The sequence below is a fragment of the Octopus bimaculoides genome, chromosome 2 (genome assembly GCF_046866305.1).
Source record: "Octopus bimaculoides isolate indiv1 chromosome 2, ASM4686630v1, whole genome shotgun sequence".
Classification (NCBI taxonomy): Eukaryota; Metazoa; Mollusca; class Cephalopoda; order Octopoda; family Octopodidae; genus Octopus; species Octopus bimaculoides.
Genome location: NC_142929.1, coordinates 187,508,103 through 187,533,884, shown reverse-complemented (window position 1 = coordinate 187,533,884; position 25,782 = coordinate 187,508,103). Strand labels below are relative to the sequence as shown.

General features: G+C 37.0%; 1 protein-coding gene across 6 annotated transcripts in view; it reads right to left on the bottom strand.

Moving 5' to 3' along the window:
- The window catches only part of LOC106872595 (uncharacterized), a 156,546-nt gene that overhangs the window by 42,152 nt on the left and 88,612 nt on the right, over positions 1-25,782 (bottom strand). For 5 of the 6 annotated variants that reach the window (XM_089348191.1, XM_089348193.1, XM_089348195.1 and 2 more), the window contains exons 17-26: positions 22,984-23,114; positions 21,660-21,714; positions 13,264-13,335; positions 9,959-10,021; positions 8,048-8,095; positions 6,739-6,909; positions 3,492-3,575; positions 2,185-2,268; positions 892-1,050; positions 225-338 (exon numbers count right to left, since the gene is read on the bottom strand). In XM_089348191.1, the coding sequence (XP_089204317.1) occupies positions 225-338; positions 892-1,050; positions 2,185-2,268; positions 3,492-3,575; positions 6,739-6,909; positions 8,048-8,095; positions 9,959-10,021; positions 13,264-13,335; positions 21,660-21,714; positions 22,984-23,114 (981 nt within the window). The remainder of the gene's footprint in view (positions 1-224; positions 339-891; positions 1,051-2,184; positions 2,269-3,491; positions 3,576-6,738; positions 6,910-8,047; positions 8,096-9,958; positions 10,022-13,263; positions 13,336-21,659; positions 21,715-22,983; positions 23,115-25,782) is intronic. The other variant, XM_089348196.1, reaches the window with a different exon arrangement.

Here is a 25,782-nt window from a genome sequence, read left to right as displayed (position 1 = left end):
TCACAGTATTTGTAACGACTAGCACATACCACTTGACACATGGTAGGGGTGTTCCATTATTATTATTTCTCCTTTTAAGATTTTTTTCCTTAGGAAGTGTAATTTTATTTCTTTTTATTAACAATAGTTTTTATATCATCCCACCTCCTTTTTTTTGAGTTTTTTCATACAGTTACATAATTTTATGATGCTTTACAGTAGAGAATGTATCACATCAAACATACCTTTTTTAACACCCACGACCATTTCTTTGTCCTCCCCTTCTTCCTCTCTTTCTTCCTCTCCTTTTTCTTTTTCTCCTTCAATAGATGCAACAACTTCATCTTTCTTCCTAGGTTCTTATGGAATAGAATATAATGGGTTAAATATTCAAATAAATGTAATATTTTCTGTCAGACCCACTGCATCCAACTCGATAAACTTTCACTTCTAATCTACATGGAACTTCATACATGTTCTAACTAATGCAGACAACATGCACTTAATTATGCATTATACTCATTACATCTAACATCATGTTCACACTGCAACCAACAGCATATCCTAGATTCTACAAAACACCAAAAATAACATGTTTTGTTCACACACTATACCTAATTTCTATATATGCCACGTACAACTTTCCCTCATCACTATAATACTGAACAAGATACATCTTGAATGTTATTCTATAATACATACATTATCTACAAACTATGAAACTACTTACGGAGATGTACTTGCATAGCAAGTGATCTGATCTGAGATAGTGTGCTGGAACGAAAACAATTGCAGCATGGAAGGTGTTTATAAGCCATTTAAGAAACACACAAAAACTGTTAGATTCACTTCAACATTCAAATTTAATTTTTATAATTCTTTCCAGTAGAAAATGTATCATATTAAACATACCTTTTTTAACACCTTCCACCATTTCTTTGTCCTCTCCTTCTTTCTCTTCTTCCTCTCCTTCTTTCTCTTCTTCCTCTCCTTCTTTCTCTTCTTCCTCTCCTTCTTTTTCTTCTTCTCCCTCTTTAGTAGGTGCAACAACTTTATCTTTCTTTCTTGGAACTTATGGAATAGAGTATAATGAACTAAATATTCAAATGAATGAAGTATTTTCTATTGAACTCACTGCATCCAATTCGACAAACTTTCACTTCTACTCTAAATAGAACCTCTTACAACATGTACTAATGCAGACAACATGCACTTAATAATTCTGCATTATAATCATTGAATCTATCATCAAGTTCACACTGTAACCGACAGCATCTCCTAAACTCTACAAAACACCTTCAAACACTATACCGGATTTCTGTATTGCCACTATAATACTCATCACTATAACACCCAACAGAATTCATCTAATATATTATTCTGTAGTACATACATTATCGACAAATTATGAAACAAATATCTTGGCATTTTCTGAGAGGTAATTCTAACCATAAAAAGGAAAACAAGATCAACCATAGATTCTATTAACGTATTAAAACATTCCAAAATTTAACCATTTGGCATTGAACTGACCATATCTAGCCAAGATATTCAACCTGTTTACTGTTCAAACTGGCTAGATCCAGCCTCTCACTCCAACCCTGCAATGTCATTCTAAAAATAAACAATCACATCACTGAAATATCAAAGATGCAAAATAATACATGATTAATTCAAAATAATGTGAATAAATAGGTATAACAATTTAACAGCAGAATCTTAGTGATAAAGAGTTCAATAAAGATAAATAAATATTACTAAAGGAATTGAAAGACATATCCATCTCTAATGTATCTTTTGTTTCCTTTTCTTCTCCATTAGGCAACACTGCCCTATTTAATATATAGAATACAATAATATTAATGCTTGGAATGATACTCGGATAATTTTCACCGCTTAACATATAAGTAATTATCGATGAAGATTAAATAATTTTATTAAAGCAGTGCTTGTTTATATCTATAAAAAGTTGTACCAAACTTCTTTGCATCAATACCTATTACATATCATTGGCTTCAATTATTTGCAATGGATGTCAAGAACTCTGCTGATGATTCTACAACTGTCACTTCACAACATTAATAATTCCACCCTCAGCTGTATAGTCAACATGGATAGCAAAACATCAGGGAACTGAGTGTTTCCTGATCTTTATAGATATTCTTATAATGCTTTTCAGTAGAAAACATATCATATTAAACATACCTTTTTTAACACCTTCTTCCATTTCTTTGTCCTCTCTTTCCTTTCCTTCTTCTTTAGCAGCAACTTTGTCTTTCTTCCTAGGAACTTATGAAAGAGAATATATTGAACTAAATATCCAAATGTATGATATATTTTCTGTTAAACTTTCATTTCTAATCTTGATTGAACTCCATACAACATGTTCAAACTGATGCAGACAACATGCACATAATTCTTCATTATACTCTTTGCACCTAACATCATGTTCACACTGCAAATGACAGCATACTCTATACTCTACAGAACACCACAAATAACATGTTCAAACTGGCCAGATCCAGCCTCTCACTCCTACCCTATAATGTCATTCTAAAAATAAGCAATCACATCACTGAAACATCAAAGTTGCAAAATAAAGCATAATTAATTCAAAATAATGTGAATAAATAAGCGTATCATTTGACAGCAGAATCTGAAAGATAAAGAGTTAAATAAAGATGAATAAATATTACTAAAGGAAACAAAAGACATCTCTAATGGTTCTTTTGTTTCTCCATTAGCCAATACTGCCCTATTTAATATACAGAATAGAATGATATTAACAGTTGGAATGATACTCAGAGAATATGCACCACTTAACATATATCAATGAAGATTAAATAATTTTATTTAAGGTCATGGTGACTGTTTGGTGATCTGCGACCTGTCTCATCCATCACAGCTTTTTGGATCCAGGCGAAACCATTACGGCAGAGAAGTACTGTCAGCAAATGGATGAAATGCATACGAAACTCCGACGACAACAGCCAGCATTGGTCAATAGAAAAGGACCAATTCTTCTCCACAACAACACTCGGCTGCACGTCACACAACTGACCCTACAGAAGTTGAACGAACTGGGCGATGAAACTCTGCTTCATCCGCCATACTCACCAGACCTCTCGCCTACCGACTACCACTTTTTCAATCATCTCAACAACTTCCTGCATGAGAAATGCTTCAAATACCAAGACGATGCCAAACACGCCTTCAACGACTTCATCACCACCAGAATGCAGGAGTTTAAAACTACTAGCATAAATAAACTTGCTTCACGTTGGCAAAAGTGTGTTGATTCTGATGGTGTTTATTTCGATTAATAAAGTTTTGTTTGAGCCGAGATATGTGCATCTGAGTTTACAGGTTAAAAACTGCAAGGACTTTCTTGACAACCTAATACAACTGTCTCTTCATAACATTAATAATTCCACCCTCAGCTGAGTGTTTCCTGATCTTTATAGATATTCTTATAATGCTTTTCAGTAGAAAATGTATCATATTAAACATACCTTTTTTAACACCTTCCTCCATTTCTTTGTCCTCTCTTTCCTTTCCTTCTTCTTTAGCAGCAATTTTGTCTTTCTTCCTAGGAACTTATGAAAGAGAATATATTGAACTAAATATCCAAATGTATGATATATTTTCTGTTAAACTTTCATTTCTAATCTTGATTGAACTCCATACAACATGTTCAAACTGATGCAGACAACATGCACATAATTCTTCATTATACTCTTTGCACCTAACATCATGTTCACACTGCAAATGACAGCATACTCTATACTCTACAGAACACCACAAATAACATGTTCAAACTGGCCAGATCCAGCCTCTCACTCCTACCCTATAATGTCATTCTAAAAATAAGCAATCACATCACTGAAACATCAAAGTTGCAAAATAAAGCATAATTAATTCAAAATAATGTGAATAAATAAGTGTATCATTTGACAGCAGAATCTGAAAGATAAAGAGTTAAATAAAGATGAATAAATATTACTAAAGGAAACAAAAGACATCTCTAATGGTTCTTTTGTTTCTCCATTAGCCAATACTGCCCTATTTAATATACAGAATAGAATGATATTAACAGTTGGAATGATACTCAGAGAATATGCACCACTTAACATATATCAATGAAGATTAAATAATTTTATTAAAGCAGTGCTTGCTCATAGTTATAAAAAGTTGTACCAAACTTCTTTGCATCAATATCTATCACATATCAATGACTTCAGTTATATGCATTGAATGTCAAGAACTCTGCTGATGATTCTACAATAATTCTACCCTCAGCTGAGTAGTCAACATGGACACGAAAACATCAGGAAACTGTGATTTATGAAGTCTAAAGATGTTTTTATGATGCTTAACAGTAGATTATAGGCGGATGTCAGAGTTAGGAATTTCTCCATTTTGATGGGGATTTTTCAGATTTTTTTTTTCACAGTGCCCTTGAAAATGATCTGGGGCATCATTTTCAGAAAAAAAATTCTCAAAAAATTGGATTTTTTGTCACCCCTACCCACCCCATCCTCTACTCTCCGGACCAATTTTGGTTAACTTTGTGAGCACTTAACATGAAGATTTCTTTGAGACTTACACATTTAAAAACAATAGAAGCCTTTTTGGTAAGAAACAAGTACATATTTCCAGATGAAAAGGTGTGGGATTTAATGAACATTTCGCTGCTTTTTCTAGCATATCCCATGACCAATAACGTCATAAATTTTCAAAAGAATTTTTTTTATACCCTAAATGAGTTTGTTATTAATGAAAAGAAAATATTGAAAAATATCAATACTTGTCAGAGTAAGAAAGAAATGAGGAAGGTGTGCCAAAAACAATAGCAAAATCTCCGTTTATTCACAGACCTTTTCATCTGAATATATTTTTGTTTTTACTAAAGTGTTTAAGTGCATAGTGCCCCACAAAAAATCATTGTGCGTAGTACCACTTAGATCAACCAAAATCGGTCTGGAAAGGGGAAATTGGGGGGGGGGGGGTAGAAAAAAAATCATTTTTCAAAAACTTCTTTTTCTGTAAAAAGGATGTTCCAGATCATTTCCAAGGGCACCATGAAACAAAAAAAAAAGAAAAAAAAAAAGAAAAATCTCCATCAATAGAGAGAAATTCCAACTTCTTGGTGCTTCCTAACTCTGATATTCCACCAGAATATATACCATATTAAACACAGTTTTTTTAACACACACCACCATTTCTTTTTCCTCTCTTTCACTCTCTCCTTTTTTGTCCTTCTCTTTCAGTAGGTACATCAATTTTATCTTTCTTCTATTTATGAAATAGAATATAATGGGCTAGACATCCAAATGGGTGTAATATTTTCTGTCAAACTCATTGCATCAAGCTTTCGCTTCCAATCTAAACTAAGTTTCATACAATATATTCTAATTAATGCAGGCAACATGCACTTAATTCTGCATTATACTCATTGCACCTGACACCATGTTTACACTGCAACCGACAGCATATCCTAAATTCTACAGAACACCAAAAATAACATGTTTTGTTTCATACACTACACCTGATTTCTATACATGCCATGTACAATCTTCCCTCATCACTATAATACCCTACAGATTCATCTTGAATATTATTCTGTAGTACACACATTATCTACAAACTATGAAGCTACTATTTTAACTTTTTCTGAGTGGTTATTATAACTATAAAAAGGATATAAAATCAACCATGGATTATTCTAACATGTTAAAACACTTCAAAATTTAAACTAGAAAAGCACTCGGAGAGTGAAGACCTCCGCCAAGCAGCTCATTTCCACCCATATACACGCATGCTGAAAATCGCCCAATTTCTCAAACCAGCGCCAGCAAAAACACAACCTCCTTGGCGGGGTAAAAAAAATGACACAGCCATATGATTTTTTTTAAAAAACCCTTTAAAAACAGGAATCATCTGAACCAGTTATAATACATCAATGACAACAGCAAGCTCCACATACTCATAGAGAAAAAAAAAAAACTTTGGAAACAGCAATGCCACCATAGGTTATGTGGAAACAATGAACATGTCTTCAAGGGAGATGATCAAAGAACGTAACACTAATACTTCATGTAAAGTAAATATAACAAATGAAAAATCCTTCAAGAATCCATAAAAATTCTTAGATCACTACCAAAATTTCATCATCTGTTCCTCGTCTCATTACCAACTTTTCCTGCAAGTTTCATTAAATACCGTTTACAACTTTTTGAGTTATTTTGCACAAAGACGGGCAGATGGACAATGTCGATGAAAACATAACATCCTTGCTTGGCAGAGGTAATAAATATACTAAAGGAATTAAAAAAACATAACTGTCTCTGATGTATTTTTCTTAGTTTTTCTTCTCAACTAAGCTGCTCTGCCATATTCAATTTATAGAATAGAATAATATTAACAGTTGGGATGATACTCAGAGAATTTGCACCATTTAACATATAAGTCCTTCTCAATGAGGGCTACATAACAATTCTTTCAAAGCTGTGTTCATCTTTAACTATAAAAAGTTGTACCAAACTTGTTTGCATCAATATCTATCACATATCATTGACTTTATATGCAATGGATGTCAAGAGCTTTAGTGATAATTCTACATCTGTATCTTCACTACATCAATAATTCCATTCCATGCTGTATAATCAACACAGATAAGAAAACAACATAGAGCTGGCTGATTTCTGTTGTTTAAAGATATTTTATGATGCTTTACAATAGACTATATATATATCATACCTTTTTTATCGCCCGCTACCATTTCTTTTTCCTCTCCTTCTTTCTTTCCTTTTTCTCCTTCTTTCTTTCCTTTTTCTCCTTCTACATCTTCTTCTTCTTCATCTTCTTCTTCATCTTCTCTTTCTCTTTGTTTAGCAGGTGCAGCAGCCATTTTGTCTTTCTCCACAGAAACTTAAGAAATAGAGGATAATGGACAAAATATTCAAATGGACGAAATAATTTCTGTCAAACCCACTGTGCCCAACACAACAAACTTTCACTCCCAATAAACCAAGCCTCATACAACATGTTCTAACACAGATAACTTGAACTCAACTCTATACTATACTCACTTCACCTAACATTAAGTTTACACTGCAACACACCATGTACTTAAAATATATGTTCTTATTATATCACATACAATATTCTAACTTCTGTATATCTCAAATACACCATGTCCTCATCTCTACTCTGCCCTGTATGATACATCTTGAATATTATGCTGTAGTTTATACATAATCAACACTCTGTGAAACTCTACCTTCCAAACATTTTCTAACAAAATATTGTATTTATAAATATGAAAACAGGATTAAACACAGGCTCGAGAATATTCTAAAATTTAAATATGCATAAATGTTGCGAAAAGAATTATAATTTCGTGTAGAATATTGCACAAAGCATATCTACTTCTAATATTTCTTTTGTTTCCTTTTCTGATGTTTAAAGATTTTTTATGATGCTTTACAGTAAAATATATGTCCTATTAAATAAACCCTCTTCATTTGCCATTTCTTTTTCCTTTCCCTCTTCTCCTTCAGCAGGTGCAGCAGCAACTTTGTCTTTTGTCACAGGAACTTAAGAAATAGAATATAATTGGCTAACTATCCAAATCCATGAAATATTTTCTATCAATCTCACTACATCCAATGTAAACTTTCACTTCTAATCTAAACATGCTATACATCATGTTCAGACTGACACTGATAACATACACTTAACTCTGAACTACATTCCATACATGTTCAAACTGCAACACACAACACTAACTATAATATGTTCTGACTATCTAACTCATCAGACTCACTTCTATATGTACCACACACAGCATCCCCTATATGATGATACTTCTTGAATATTATACTATCAACAACTTGGAAATTCTACCTTCCAAACATTTCCTAACAGGATTAAGTAACCATAAAAATGAAAACATCAACCATGGTTTCTGCTAAAATGTAAAACTATTCCAAAATTTAAATATTGATAAATAAATATAACAAAAAGAATGATAAAATTTTCCAGTAGAACATTTTGTAAACCATACCTTTCTTTAATTTGCCTTTTGTTTTCTTTTTTTCTCCAATAGATGGCACTGCAATATATAATATGCAGATTGTTCTGGTGTAATACTGTTGTTGTGCCATTTAAAAATCTCTTGCTCAATATTTGTAGGGAAAATGCACAGGAATGGAATTTTGAATGGTTACATGTCGGGGTAATGAAGGATTTGAGGTTCTTTTGTAGGGGGTTTATACAACACAAAGCATATTATTAATGCAACCTTACACACTACCCTAACTGTCCTAATCTGCACCCAACATGTCCACATATCCACAATATACAGCATCCAATATGTCCTAATCTCTACTCTTCATACCACTAAATGTCCCCATACTGGGTAATTAGCAATGATTGTTTCCTTTCAAGGAGTCAATTGTCTCCCTAAACTAAATACTGATTCCCACACCATGTGTCATAATTTGCACACTGTTAACCATCTAGCATACATCATTGCTCTGTGATAATGTGTGTAGTGTAGTGTAGAGATTTGGGCATGCTAATCCCATTAGTATTCTTGATTCTTGATGGTATCAGTTGGTCATAGTTGCTGATGAAGTATCACTGTTTTTGGGGTTTTTTTTTTGTTTTTGACAGTGACGGGAGGTGAGATATGAAATCAGGATACACAGAGCTTGAACAGACACATGCCTAATATTCTGTCTAATGCTCTAAAAAGTCTGCCAATATACTACCCTGGGCAGGTATTTTATTCATGCCAAAAAGATGGAGGGCAACACATCCCTTAATCTCCATACTATATCTCAAATACCATTGGGTTTTTTTCCATACCATACAACCCACAGTACGTCCTTATTTCCAGACAGTGTATCACACACGTCTTTATTTACAAATGGCATATCACACAATATGACATGATTATGACCACTATACATTTGTTATTGTTACTTCAATACAACTCACTATGCAGTATGTGAGTACTACACACAACATACCCTCAATTTAGACACTCTGAATGTTGCCCTGTAGTCCACACACTCATCAAACTAAAATGCTATAAATCATGGGATATAATCAACTTACAAAACAAACATGCTTAAACAGGAACTTTTTACATATGTTCTGCAATTTAAATAGAGATGGAAATATTTTATTAAATATCGTCATCATCATTTAATGTGTTTTCCATGCTGGCATGGGTTGGACAGTCTGATAGGAGCTGGTAAGCCAGAGGAGCGCACCAGGCTCTACCGTCTGTTTTAGCATGGGTTTTATGGCTGGATGCTCTTCCTAATGCCAACCACTTTACTAAGTGGACTGGGTACTTTTTCTATAGCACCAGCACTGGTAGCAAGGTCAGTTTTGGCATGTTTTTTATGAGTTGATGACCTTCCTAACACCAGCCACTTTACAAAGTGGACTGGGTGCTTTCTACATGGCACCAACACTTTCTACATGGCACCAACAAGTAAGTGACAGAGAGTGAAATTTATGTAAACATAGACATCATCTTTCAGGGGGAAGTTAGAATAGCCTGAACAGCTGAACTGGGTTACAGATAGAGGTTGAAAGCTTTGTGTCACAGAAAGGACTAGAATGTGTGGTTTGCACATGAATAAGAGATGATGAGTGAAATCTAGAGTGGAACAAACTCCTCAGATATAGGAGAAAAAGAGCAAAAATCGTCCACAGTGTTTCCTTCTAGTTCTTGACATTTTAAGGAAAAGTAGAAGGTGGTAGTGCATTGAAAAGATGACAACTTCTAACTAGATGTTTGGACTAAATGCTTCTAAGAGTAAACAAAGAAATGACAGAACATTTCATGATTGATCATGGAATTTTCTGAAAGGCAAAAATATTCTGCAATTTAATTGTGAATTTTACTAAATTATATTACAATTTTATACATTTCAATTCAGTATAACACAAAATATACCTATCTCTTCTTTATCTATTTCTTCTTCACCAGATGGACTTTCTGATATTTGTGGTGCAGCACCTATTAATAGACATAATACAATAATATTACCAGTTGAGTCAATACTTATAACCATTCAACTATACACATTTCTTTGGTCAATACAGCTGATGTATAACTTGAAATATTTGTCAAAGAAACATGCAAAGTCATTGAAATTTTTAGAGTTTCAGGTATGGTTGGTAGCATTTGATCGTCCATTTTATGGTATCTGAAGAGATTCAATTGTAATGGTGAGAGAGCATACATTAGCTGGGTCATTTTTACAGTAAAGCAAATACAATATGTATCTACTGCTCCAATATATATCATAACTACTACAATGTACAACATAAACAATGTTTAATGCAACAATGTACTCTACATATGTCCCAATACTACGCTCTACAACACACACTATGTCTCAAGTTTCCCCACTGTATACCACATAACACATACTATTTTATTCACTGTTCAGCAAATTTGCACTAATTCTCAAAATCGGCACCACACAACACTTAATTTTTACAGGGCATACACAGAGTGCTTTTTACCTGACACCAGCACTAGTGATGTTATGAAGTAACTTGCAAGACAAGACCCTTAACTTGTAATTAGTTCCAGAGAAGACAACAAATATATACTAATTGTATTTAAAATATGTAGAAGTGTTGTTTATACATTTACCAACTGTAATCTATAGATTATACCATATATAACAGATCCTACTTGTATATGAGCTGTCATTTTATAGTATTTGTTGTTATGGTGTATTAATTATTATAAATAGTGATATACAAGCCCCAGTTCAAAATATTATAAAACTGCAGTTTGTATGCTACAGGATAATGATATTTCAAGAAGTATAAGAGAAAATGAAAAGTGTTAAGGAAGCTAGTCAGTGCAGGTCTAAATTAGATACCAATATCTAAGTTTCTAAAATGACAACATTAATAACAGTACAAGTCCCTGGCTTTAAGAGTGTTGTGAAAGGCCTAGTTGGAAGCCCAACCTTCCAAGTTCTTTTACAGGGCTAAGAAAAACTGAAGGACAGCTGCAAAAAGTGTGTGGATAAAATCATAATTAACTGATCCTCCTGTATTTTTTTGTACCCAAAACCAGGAACTTTTCAGCACCCTATCGTGAAACTCATCATCATCATCATCATCATCATCATCATCATCACCATCATCATCATCACCATCACCATCACCATCATCATCATCATCATCATCATCATCGTTTAAACGTCCGCTTTCCATGCTAGCATAGGTTGGACGATTTGACTGAGGACTGGCGAACCAGATGGCTGCACCAGGCTCCAATCTGATCTGGCTGAGTTTCTACAGCTGGATGCCCTTCCTAACACCAACCACACCAAGAGTGTAGTGGGTGCTTTTACGTGCCTCCGGCATGGGGGCCAGTCAGGCAGTACTGGCAACGGCTACACTTAAATGGTGTTTTTTATGAGCCACCTACACAGGATCCAGTTCAGCGGCACTGGCAATGACCTTGCTCAAATGGCTTTTCGTGCAACAGGCACAAGTGCCAGTAAGGCAACTTAGGTAACTTCATGCTCAAATGGTGTGTTTCACGTGCCACCGGCACGGGAGCCAGACAGCTGCTCTGGCAATGATCCCGCTCAGATGGTGCTGTTAGCACTCCACTGGCACAGGTGCCAGTCATCGAATTTGCTTCAATTTCGATTTCACTTGCCCCAACAGGTTTTAGTGCCCAATGAAAGAAAGGTTGGCATGGGTGTCAGTCGTCAAGTTTGGTTTGATTTTGATTTTGATTTCACTTGTCTCAACAGGTCATCGCAAGCAGAGTTTTAGTGTCCAATGAAGGAAAGGTACGCATAAGTGGGCTGGCTACACCCCTAGCAAAGGCCACGGGTTATGGTCTCACTTGGCTTGCCAGGTCTTTTTACGCACAGCATATTTCCAAAGGTCTTGGTCACTAGTCATTGCCTCAGTGAGGCCTAATGTTCATCTAGATATTAATTACTTACATTTGTATGTATGTATATAAAGGTGTATGAGTGCTTGTGTCTCATTGTTGTGATATCAAGTAATGGTTGTAAATGAGTGTCAAGTGGTGTGGTGTTATTTGTTTCCAGTCTCCCATAAAAATATGTCCAATCATGGTTGAAAATTGACAACAGGAAGAACATACAGTCATAGAAAATCTGCCTCAACAAATTCTGGTTAAAAAATATCTATCCAAATGAATTTCATCAGATGCATACGAGCATGGAAAAGTGGACATCAAAATGATATTAGTGATATATAATGGACAGCTTGGTCATCCAGCTCCTCAAATCCTGAATATATTATTGGGGTAAATATACATAGGTAAATTTTACCCTCCAACTCTTTGGTATTGATAAATGAATTACCAGTCAATTCTTCTTCTTCTCTCTCTCCCTTCAGCCCTATCTCTCTGGAAGAAATTGGCTATACTCAGCCCTGGAAAAATATGGGTTCCACCAGAATTAGATGCCTGAGCCACACCATATGTCACAACCAGGGCCATCTTAGGATTGATACAACACTGCATATAAGAGTCACATAGTTTAATAATATATCCATGGAGGTGAAGAACTTATTCTTTTTATATAGTAGTTGGGCTCAGAAGTATGTTTATAATATTGGTTTCAAATTTTGGCACGAGATCGATAATTTTGGAGGAGAGGTATGTTGATTACATCGATCCCAGTGCTCAACTGATACTTATTTTATCAACCCTAGAAGGATGAAAGGCAAAGTCAAGCTTAGCAGAATTTGAACTCAGAATGTGTAGACAAATGAAATATTGCTTAACATTTCATCCGGTGTGCTAATGATTCTGCCAGCTTACTGCCTTTTAAGTACGTTTATAATATTGTGGTGCTCCAGCATGGTCGCAGTCTATTGACTGAAACAAGTAAAAGATAAAGGTAAAAAGTAATATCTATTTTCATTTATAAAACAAATGTTTCCAATTTTTGTTATTTTCATTTATTTACTTTTTGTTGAATTATATCACTATGTTTCATCAAAACAGAAAGTTATTTATTGTTTGTAAAATGATGGTTCATGTACTAGTAGGGCTTGTTATATATCATAGTATATACTTGTTTTCATATTTAGGCTTACTATACCTTCTCAGGTATAGTAATCGCATTGAAAACAAGATAAATTTTCTAATGTGTAAAAATATCCTAAGATTTAAATATGAATATATAAATTTTACTAAATTATTTGAGAACTTTATACATTCCAGCTGAATATAACAAAATATACCTGACTCTGTTTCATCTTTTGCCTGCGATTCTTCTTCACTATCTGGCTCTTCAGCTATTTCTTGCATTGCCTCTGTAAATAAAGATAATAGAATAATATTAATAGTAAGTTTGATACCCATAAACATTTGGCAACCTTAAACATTTCTATAGTCAACACAGTTGATGTGCAACTTGTGCATCTGTAAAGGTTGGACAATATTTCTATGGAAGACTCATAGGCATTGATAATTTTGAAGTTGCAGTTTGGAGAGGGTTTTCCATTTTACAGTGCTTCAAGAGATACAACAGTGATGGTAAGAAGAGAGCACATTAACTGAACACATTTTACTGTACAGCATGAACCAATTCCTACAAAGTTCAACATAAAATATGTTGGATGCTACACTGTTTATCGTACAAAATATTCTACAGCTCTATATTTAAGAGATGAGGAATTATGTACATTATTTTCGTTATTTACATTCGACGGATATTTGTCCTCATTTTGTTTGTTGTTAACACGTTTCGGCTGATATACCCTCCAGCCTTCTTCAGGTGTCTTGGGGAAATTTCAAACCTGGGTTCTCATTCCTAAGGTATTCTTCAATGTTGTTATTATTGTTATTATTATTATTATTATTATTATTATTCAGAAGAAGAATTACAGCGTGATGTGCTGCTTGACTGGTCCCCCCTCTCTCTCTCTCTCTTTATATATATATATGATGATGATGATGATCTTTTCTCCCGCCATGCCTCTGTCTACCCCTCCATCCTCTCTCTCTCTTTTGTAGTTTTTCCTTAAGGTCTTCAGGTTCTGGCTATATATAAATGAGAAACCCATTCTAAATTATCTCGCTGACATACTACGACGAAATCTCCAAGATGCAGATAAGATAGAGATTTTTTAATTTATTTACGGCCTCAAACATCTCATACCTTCGCGCTTTAGTTTGCCCTCTATTATTTATCTTGTTTCTCTCCATGAAATTCAATTGAATTCAGTTGTTGTCTTAAATTCATGCTTATTCATTTTCTAAGCTTCCTAAATTCATAAAATCTACAATTAAGAGCCCTATCTACTTGCTGGCGGTAACCCGCCCTCCCACCCCCTCCACCGGAAGTTCATTCCTCTGTCATCCTGTCAACCTCGGCTGTCTCCCGGAACCCATCTAGTGGTCTTGGCCATCCTCTCCCCTACCTTTGGGTAGCGCATTAAGTTTGAGAAATGTTTGCAGGTTGTAGGTACTGATTTGCTTATGAATTCTTCCAATTGCAAGTTTTCTTTTCAGGTACACGACACTGCTTTTCCCCTTCCCAGGCTACAGGCCCACACCCCCAACACCCATACTGTTAGGATTGGCACTCTCAACGTCGGCACGCTGAAAGGTAGATCTGGTGAAATTGTTGAGATGCTTGAACGGAGACGCGTAGATATATGCTGCATCCAGGAAGTAAGATGGAGAGGAGGTTCTGCGAGGTTCCTCACAGGCAAAGAACACAGGTACAAGATTTTCTGGGCAGGGAACACTGATGGGGTCGGGGGCGTAGGAATACTTCTAGCGGAGAAATGGGTGGATAAGGTAATCGAGGTCGTTAGAGTAAGTGACAGAGTACTTAAGATCAGACTAGTGCTTCATCATAGATTAGCTACTGTCATCTCAGCCTATGCACCTCAACCGGGGCTACCAGATGGTCTGAAAGACCAATTCTATGACACCCTCTTGCAAACTACCTCGTCGACGAGTGACAGGGACCTTCTCTTTGTGGCTGGAGACTTCAACGGTCATGTCGGACGTCGTGCTGGAGGCTTCCATGGCATACATGGAGGCTATGGCTTCGGTTCCCGCAACGAGGAGGGAACCAGACTGCTGGAGTTCTGTGATGCAACCAATCTTATGGTCTGCAATACCAACTTCAGGAAACCTGCCAGTCACCTAGTCACCTACCGCTCCAGCAGACACTCTAGCCAAATCGACTACATCCTCGCCAGAAATAGGGAAAGAGGGCAGCTTATAAATGCCAAAACCTACCCTGGCGAAGAATGTACCCCACAACATAGATTAGTAGTTAGCGACTTTGGGATCAAGGCAAAATGGGTGCCCAGAATTAGACAGGCTTGGAGAAGAAGGGTGTGGAAGCTTAAAGACCCTGCAAACGGACAGAGACTTAGAGACAAGTTACTTGAAGCATTTAACGAAATAGAAGGGGATATAGCATCATACAACGTGGAAAACAATTGGAGATTTCTGCGGGACAACCTGTTGAAAGCCACCGACCAGATTTGTGGGTGGTGTAAGGTCCCCTCCCGACCCAGAGTAACGTGGTGGTGGAACAAGGAGGTAGACAGGGCTATTAGACAAAAGAAACAGGCTTGGAAGGACTGGAAGAACGGTAGTAGCAGGGAATTGTACCAATGTGCCAGAAGGGAGGCTAGGCGACAGGTTTATTTAGCCAGAGGGGAAGCAGATAAGGAAAGATTTGCCAATGTTCTGCGCCGTGAGGACCAAAGACTCGAGGTATTTCGTGTTGCAAGACAGTGTAGGAGAGAGAATAGTGATGTTGTAGGAGAGAAATGTGTTCGCATGGGTGATGGTACGCTTGCATTAAATGAGGATGCAAAGAAAGAGGTCTGGAGATGCCACTACGATAGATTGCTTAATAAAGAGAATGAATGGGAGAAAGAGAGCCTGCTGTATGTCGACCCAATAGAGGGACCAGCTATCCAAGTTGATAGTACCAGGGTAGATAAAGCAATTAAGAGTATGAAGACCGGGAAAGCCCCCGGCCCATCAGGAATCACTGCAGAGATGCTCAAAATATCTGGCAGTGTTGGCTATAGCCTAGTCACCCGTATTACGAACCAGGTGATACACGAAGGAGTCATACCCAATGACTGGTGTAGCAGCATCATAGTCAACTGCTACAAAGGTAAAGGTGACGCTTTAGATACAAATAATTACAGAGGCATCAAGCTGTTAGATCAGGTTATGAAAGTTACAGAGAGGGTCATAGCCCAACTAATTAGGGAGCGAATCAATTTAGATGAGATGCAGTTTGGGTTCGTGCCAGGTAAAAGCACTACTGATGCCTTATTTCTAGTGAGACAGTTGCAGGAGAAATACCTAGCTAAGGATAAACTTCTGTACCTGGCTTTCGTTGACATGGAGAAAGCCTTTGACAGGGTCCCCCGATCCCTTATCTGGTGGTCAATGAGGAAACTTGGGATAGAAAAATGGTAAGTGAGAGCTGTGCGAGCCATGTACAGAGATGCTGCCAGTAAGGTGAGGGTTGGAAATGAGTACAGCAATGAATTCCGGGTAGAGGTAGGGGTCCACCAAGGTTCCGTCCTCAGCCCCCTCTTATTTACCATAGTCCTCCAGGCAATCACAGAGGAGTTCAAGACAGGTTGCCCCTGGGAGCTCCTCTATGCTGATGACCTTGCCCTAATTGCGGAGTCACTATCAGAACTAGAGGAGAAGTTTCAGGTGTGGAAGCAAGGTCTAGAATTGAAGGGCCTTAGAGTCAACCTAGCTAAAACCAAAATCCTAATAAGTAGGAAGGTAGATAAAACACAAACCCCTTCAGGTAGATGGCCCTGCTCAGTATGTAGAAAAGGAGTAGGTAGTAACTCTATAAGATGTACCCGGTGCAAGCTATGGACACATAAGAGGTGCAGCAACATCAAAGGCAGGTTAACTAGCAAGTTAGTTTTTTTTTGTGGCAGATGTTCAGGTGCAATAAAGACTGTAAGCAAACAGGAAACAACTTCTATCTCATTCCAGGGTGAAAAACTAGAGGTAGTCGATAGCTTCTGCTATCTGGGCGACCAAGTTAGTAGTGGGGGTGGGTGCGCTGAAAGAGTAGCTGCTAGAATAAGAATAGCTTGGGCAAAGTTTAGAGAGCTCTTACCCCTGCTGGCGACAAAGGGACTCTCACTCAGAGTAAAAGGCAGACTGTATGACGCATGCATACGAACAACCATGCTACATGGCAGTGAAACATGGGCTGTAACTGCTGAGGACATACGTAAGCTCGCAAGGAATGAAGCCAGTATGCTCCGTTGGATGTGTAATGTCAATGTGAATACCCGTCAGAGTGTAAGTATCTTGAGAGAAAAGCTGAACATTAGAAGCATCAGTTGTGGCGTGCAAGAGAGACGATTGCGCTGGTATGGACATGTGGTGAGAATGGAGGAGGATAGCTGCGTGAAAAAGTGCCACACCCTAACAGTTGAGGGAACCCGTGGAAGAGGTAGGCCCAGGAAGACCTGGGCTGAGGTGGTGAGGCAAGACCTTCGTACATTGGGCCTCACCGAGGCGATGACTACTGACCGAGACCTTTGGAAATGTGCTGTGCGTGAGAAGACCCGGCAAGCCAAGTAAGATCGTTGCCAGTGCCCCTGGACTGGTTCTTGTGCGGGTGGCACATGAGATGCACCATTTTGAGCGTGGCCATTGCCAGTACCGCCTGACTGGCTCCTGTAGGATTTTCGAGCGAGATCGTTGCCAGTGCCCCTGGACTGGCTTGTGCGGGTGGCACATAAAAGACACCATTTCGAGCGTGGCCGTTTTCGTGCGGGTGACACGTAAAAGCACCCACTACACTCTCTGAGTGGTTGGCGTTAGGAAGGGCATCCAGCTGTAGAAACTCTGCCAAATCAGACTGGAGCCTGGTGTTGCCATCCGGTTTCACCAGTCCTCAGTCAAATCGTCCAACCCATGCTAGCATGGAAAGCGGACGTTAAACGATGATGATGATGATGATGATGTCACTGCTTGGAATCAAACTCAGAATCTTGGGGTTAGTAGCCTGCACTCTTAACCACTACACCCAAGGCGTATGGCATAGTGGTTAAGAGCACGGGCTACTAACCCCAAGATTCCGAGTTCGATTCCAAACAGTGACCTGAACAATAACAATAATAATAACGTTGAAGAATACCTTAGGAATGAGAACCCAGGTTCGAAATTTCCCCAAGACACCTGAAGGAGGCTGGAGGGTATATCAGCCGAAACGTTGTGTTAACAATAAACAAGATGAGGACAAATATCTGTCGAATGTAAATAATGAAAATAATGTAAATAATGTACAAAATATTCAAATTGCTATACTGTACACCACACAGCATGTTCTAATTCCCATTTATTACATCACACAGTGCCTTTCTTGTACTGTCTACACAGTTTTGGCTGTTTGTGATTAGTTAAAGAAATTACTATAGTTATTTACAACCCATAATTGATGAAAAAAGTTTAAGATTTATGTCAATGCTTGTTATCAATACTCATTTTTAGTGAATTGGTGTCAGACACCATGGAAGTTGAAGTAACTAGCACTTCAGGTGATTGTAGTACACTAAAGGAGTCTAAAGGAATCAAAATAGTGTCAGGAGTGATGAATGAGCCAAGTAAGTTGATAAGTTTGCAGATCATCAACTGGAAAGGCATGTTCCTGCCAGCAACCAGTATCATGGAGCTAGACCAACAGGCTGATTAAGTTACTTGGTTCTTCTTCAATTAAATTCTTGGTGCATAAGAACTGAGAAGTGGTTATGAGCAGAGGAGCCAGTGTTGCTCAGAAATAAGCAAAGAGAAAGTTTTCCCTAAATGGTTGGGTAGAGGTTGCTAATACATACAATGCTGCCAATGTATATATTTCCTCTTGGCTGTCACGTTTTGCTTTAGTTTTTGTCTGTTCAGATTGAAGCATTGTCACTTTCTCTTCTTGTGGAAGGAACACATTCCATTTATCAGGTCGTCCATCTACTGCAACATCTTACTGGTAGAGGACCCAGTATTCATGGCTAGTAATGCACAGGTATGCACTGAGGCTGCAGCATCAACTTAAATTCCTGGGCAGTGAGCAAGTGTAGTTACCCTTTGTGAGGTGCCTTTTCCATAATTCATCTTTTTGACAGAGCTGCAGCCACGGGTTAAGTGAAAGCTAAAACTGGATGTCTGGCATCTGGAACGTTAACAAGCACTCACATTCCTCCACCAGTCAGGCAGTGTACCACTTGAAACTTATATGTTAGCATTCTATTGGGGACTAACAAGGTAAAAAGGACAATGGTCAAGAAAAACTCTGGGCACTCATCATCATCATCATTGTTTAACATCCACTTCCATGCTGGCATGGGTTGGACAGTTTGACTGAAAACTGGTAAGTCGGGGAGCTGCACCAGATTCCAGTCTGATTTGACAAGGTTTCTATGGCTGGATGCCCTTCATAACACCAACCACTCCAAGAGTGTGGTGGGTGCTTTTTACGTGCCATTGACATGATACAACAACAATCTCACTTGGCTTGACAGGTCTACACAAGCACAGTATATCACGAAAGGTACCGGTCAGAAACACTGGCATCAGCCACAACTACAATTTCATTTGGCTTGACAGGTCTACACAAGCACAGTATATAGCCCAATGTTTGAAGGGTGCTTTTTACAATGCCAGTTACACAACACTGGCATCGGCCATGACAATAGTCTCATCAGTATTGGCCATGATCTCACTTGGCTTGACAGGTCTATACAAGCACAGTATATTGCCAGAGGTCTCGGTCACCTGTCACTGCCTCTGTGGGGACCTAACACTCAAACAGTGTTTTTTATGTGCCACCAGCACAGGTGCCACTCAGACAGCACTGACATCAGCCACAATTACGATTAAAATTAATTGGCTACTGTGTCCTGAAGGATTTTCAGTTGGGTGATTATGGATAATTTCCAGAAATCAGTGGCCAGGTGGTGCAACTGGTAAGCATTACCAGTTCAAGACAAACTCTACAGGAACAGACTTGCCATTAGTTAGGCTTGTATAAGATGAAGGTTAAACAATGAAACCATTTTGCGCACATTTGTTCAGTATCTGAGCAATGATGACTCATGGAGTTCTGTTTTAACTGTTGCTGTATGCAAGATTGATGACTCACGGAGTTCTGTTTTAACTGTTGCTGTATGCAAGATAGATCCAGCTATCAGCTGACTCCATCATGAAGATTGCACTGCTACATTTTATCAAGTATTTGGTAAAAATAAAATATTAATACTGCTTCCATCACTAATTTTTTTATAGAGCCTGCTGGTTATTTGCAACATGAATGACTGAACAGTCACTTATTCTATATATCATTGGCAGTGAGATTTGGCTGGAATGCAGTGAGTGGATGTCTACCACTGAGGAAGCACATATACATTGAAATCATATGATGTAGCAGTTCCAGCACCCATGCCAGATAATTCTCATCTGCCAACAATATATGTTTGTGCTCTTAGCACTGTATGAGAGGATCTCTCAAGGTAAATAGCATAGTAAAACAATGTAATAATATATCCACATTAAGTAGGATGTGAAGATTGTCATTCTGTATTAATACTTCTTCCATCACTAATATTTATTAATTGAACAACTAATTTCTAGAAGAACAGAAGGGATCTTGCAAAGGCTCATGTAGTTGTAAAGATAAATTACTGATCAACAAACTCATAACTGAAAAAAAATTTGAAGAAAGAAAGATTTAATCCTAGCACAAACATTTGACAGCATTTCTGGTATGTGGATTTTGGAAACAATAGACATGATTAAGGTAGCAACAGTATTAGGAGGACAAACAAAAAATGTCATGATCAAATGGCAAACAGTTTTACAGACAAGACAGAGAATTATATGAATGAAATTCATTTACATTAAAAAACAAATATTATAAGCAGGCTCCCTATCTCTATTGCTTTTCTGTCTGACACTGGCACTCTTAATTAGCATGTTAAACAGGACTAGACTTAGACACAATATTATGGTTAGAGAATCAACCATCTTTTGTATAAGGATGACTACATTTTGTACACTGCAAATGTTAGAAAATTAAAACCTCTACAGCAGAAAGTATATGGATTTACCAGAGAAATTTATATGAGATTTTGCTGAGGAAACTTCATCAAGGCAACTTCTGAAGAGAGGGAGTAAAAATTAAGCACCCTAAAATCATGTTAGATGAAGAAACTGAGATAAGAGAATGAGACTTAACACAGATGTACAAATACTTAGACAATAAAACCCAGAAATTATTAATAATGACCCCATTGTTCATGTCTATTCTTGGCAGCACAACCATTCCTCTTCTAATTGAACTTGAAATTCTGTTGCATTGATACTAAAAGCAGCAGATATCTGCCAAGATGTCAGTAGGTAAGCCTGACAGTTTTTGGTTACAAAGTCAATGAATAAGGATCCTTACAAAAGCAGACAAAAAAACAAAAACAAAAAAAAACAAGAACCAGAGAGAAAAAAAATATGAAGAAGAAAGATAAAAATATGGAAATGCATATGTGCCCCTATGTCCTTAAATCCACCAGTAAAGCAATAATAGTTTCATTCTATTTGTATTTCTTAAAAATTAAGAGTTTTACTTTACCCAGTGCTTCACTTGGAACATCAGGTGGCTGGTAATCCTCAACGATAATATAGACCTAAAAGATAGATAGATAATGAGCAGACAGTATCATGCAAATATGCACAGAGTGTGTGTGTAAATATATATGTACGTATGTATATAAATATATGTGTGTATATTCCAAAATATAACTACTTGTGGATTGTTAGTGATTTTTTTCCCTCCATCTTCCTTTCTTTTGGACATCCCTCTGTCTACTGCAATGCTTGGTCAAATAGGAGGGTGACACAGCAAGCATGGACACTTGCTGCAACTCTCAGGCATCAGTCTGCTGACCAGCATCGTCAGCCAAAGTCATACGAACACATGGTGCATCTCTGTTTTGCAATGTTTCTCCTCTGTTCATCAAGTTTTGTAATGGCTGAAATGAAGGGACAGTGTACTTCCATGACATTCTGTTTTCTGCTGAGGAAAACAGCAGCCAAAACGGTTCTCACACTTTGAACAGCTTACATGGACGTTCCATGAACAAAACACAAAGTTTACGAGTGTTTTCCATGCTTTAGGAATGGTCACTTGTCACTTGAGGACCAAACTCATTCAGGACAACCATTGACCTCCTGAACAAATGAAAACATCACGAAAATTCATGAACTGATCTTGGAGGACCATCACCAAACAACTGACAAGCTTGTTGAGATGACTGGTGTGTCATGGAGCTCCTCCCAACGAATTTTGAGTGAGGAATTGCAAATGAAAAGAGTTACAGCAAAATTTGTGCCTCACTCACTGATGGAAGATCAAAAACAGACACGACAGAATACATGTCATGAACTGAAAGAACAATTGAAAGTTGATCTGTACCTGAGACGGGGAGAGAAGAGGAGACGGGGAGAGAAGAGGAGACGGGGAGAGAAGAGGAGACGAGGAGAGAAGAGGAGAGAGAGAGGGGAGAGGGGGAGGGAAGAGAGACAGTATGTTTGAGGAGGCAGTCTAGGATGTCTGCATATACAGCAACAGTATCATTCTAAGTGCACACACAGAATTTCATTGTAGGTATCACTCATTTGAACTTTGTAAAAAGTTTGCATATTTTAGGAGCTGAAGATTTTCTTGTCCAAAAGAGTAACATTAATCTATGAGGATAAATTTTTGCTATGTTGTGGAGGTGAGATCACCACAAAGATTGCCAGTAATAGTGAGGTTTAGCTTTTGTAGCCTTTGAAGATTTATTTGTGTGTTGTCCATGACTCAGGTAGGGCACATGAGTGATTATCTGACCAAATCATAAAAAAAGCAGGAACAACAGCCTGTATATTAGAGAAGTAATCAGAAGTGTACTTACTGGTTGGTCTGTCTGTTGTGGCATTTTAGCATGAAACACAGATTCTCCCACTACTGGTGTTTCGACTTCATGAGCTGACAGGACAGTTGGCAAATTTTGTGCACTTTCTAACTCAAAGCATTTTCTGTGATCTGTGAAAATGCACAACTCAATATTTACTAATCAATTGCATCATATTATTTGGTAAATAAAGATTATACTTAATTATAAACCTCAGAAAATTATTTCCTTATTGGATCCTTGAGAGCAAAAACTGTCTGGTGTAAAAAAAAAAAAAAGTGCTAAGAATTGACATGGCAGAACTGAACTAATGTGTATGTGGGGAAGGGTAATAAAAATCAATGTTATCTTATATTGAAGATGGCCAAATGTCTCTTAATGTCCATACTTTCAAATTTACTTAAATCTAATTAGAAAATATATATTTTTGTGACCTTAGTCGGTAATATTTCATTGATTAAAAACTTGCGTGTGTGTGTGTGAGAGAGAGAGAGAGAGACAGACAGACAGACAGACAAATAGATAGAAATATTAATAGTAATAGAAACCCAAATCTGCTTTTGAACATTCTTATAGAGACACCATGTGCAAACTGTAAGTCACTACAGTGTTTTATTAGTAGATCATTAGTTGGTGATCTACTAACAATAAGTTGCAGTAAATTAAGTGTACCAGAAAAAAACATTAGGTTTTATTGGACAGAATGCACGAGTCTCAGCAAGAATGCTATTGTTCTGGTTTTGCCTGAGGAATTACCTGACAACTTAAAAAATGTTAATTGATGAATCTGCTGGTATAAAACCTCATAAAACTAATGTGCTTGTGTGTGAAGTATATTTTTTTGTTTTTTTATCATCATCCAAGAATGCAAACATTCTTTTGAGGTATAAATTCTGTTATATCAACATCTTTATAAAGTAATTGAAAATGTTTTAATAATGAAAAAAAAGTCTACATAAATAACTGTATTAGACTTAGGACACGTGGAGCAAATAATGTTAGTAGGTCACATCACTAGGGTAGCTACAGTGTGTACTGCCCGGGGCAGCCATTTAGTTTACTATCCTCAGACCCACCAAAAAAAATAATATTGCCTACAGCAGACGGTCATGTAATTCAGAGTTTACATGATTCAGAAATATGAACTCAAATATAAACTACATTCCTAAAATGCACATAGTAGTGTAGTTAAAGAGATCACATTGCAATCAGATGGTTTTGAGTTTAGTCTTACTGTGCAGCATCTTTGGGCAAGTGTCTTCCTCTATAGTCCCAGGCCAGCTAATATTTTGTGGGTGAATTTAGTAGGCATATATATATATGCATTATACATATATATATATATATATACTAGAATGAAAAATGTGGGCACAGAATCCTAGAATATGCTGAAGTATTGAACCTAGAAGAGTACAGAACAAGCTGTAATTAAATCTGGAAAAGTATAGGACAAGAAGAAAAAATACTCAAACCATTGCTGCTGAAGTTAGAATTTAAAAACTAAAATCGTAATAATTGCCCTTTCATATTTTTTAATTTTAACTCAAAAGTTTAAATAAAAATATTCAAGAAGCTATTTATTTTCAGTTTTAATGGAAAGACTAACTGCCTGCAAGCCTCTTCTCTTTTATACTCTCTCCCCCACTCCCTCCTTCCTTGTCCTACTGGGGCAATGATGATGATGATGAAAAAATCACATAACAGCAATTTAAGCAAAATTGGTACTTATATAACACCTAAGCTTTTTTGAAAAAGCTAGAGAGTCACTTACTCTTTTACTCTTTTACTTGTTTCAGTCATTTGACTGCGGCCATGCTGGAGCACCGCCTTTAGTCGACGAATCAACCCCGGGACTTATTCTTTGTAAGCCTAGTACTTATTCTATCGATCTCTTTTGCCGAACTGCTAAGTGACGGGGACATAAACACACCAGCATCGATTGTCAAGCAACGCTAGGAGGACAAATACAGACACACAAACACACACACACATATATATATATACATATATACGACTGGCTTCTTTCAGTTTCCGTCTACCAAATCCACTCACAAGGCTTTGGTCGGCCCAAGGCTATAGTAGAAGACACTTGCCCAAGGTGCCACGCAGTGGGACTGAACCCGGAACCATGTGGTTGGTGAGCAAGCTACTTACCACACAGCCACTCCTGTGCCTACACATTTTGCACTCAATTTGTTTATTAGCTCTCATTTTTTAAAAAATATTTTTGTAATTGTAAATAGAAAATACTTTGTTGGTTAATAATGTAAATTTTAAAGGAATCAATTCTTTTATTTTTTTTTTTTTAATTCTTTTAATGCTCTTTTACAATTTTGAATTACATATATTCTACAAGCTTAATTTTATAATGCAATATCTGTGATTTTAAATTTTAGGATAATGTGTTTTGTTAAGAAAATAAAACTAAAAAATAATATAATACTAAAAAAGACAGAAATGTTTTTGGGTAATACTAAAAAAATTTTAAATATAAAAATATTAACTTGTTGTCACACAACTTCAAAAATTTTCACCATAAATTCTTCTCATAGAGCTCTTTCATCTGAAGTAAATTTCAAATGCAGAGTAGCTGTGAAGACAACTTAGAAGATTGATTAAATATCCTTAGAAAACAGGGAAAAAAAAAAAAATGAAAAAAAAAGGTCTAAGCAGGTGACTACAGAGAATTGATCCACACATCTCCCAAACTCCAGTTAAGCACTCTGTACCATTAAGTTAGGTGACTCACAACATCAGGTACTGGCTTTTATAATGCTAAATATCTTAAAATGACAAAAA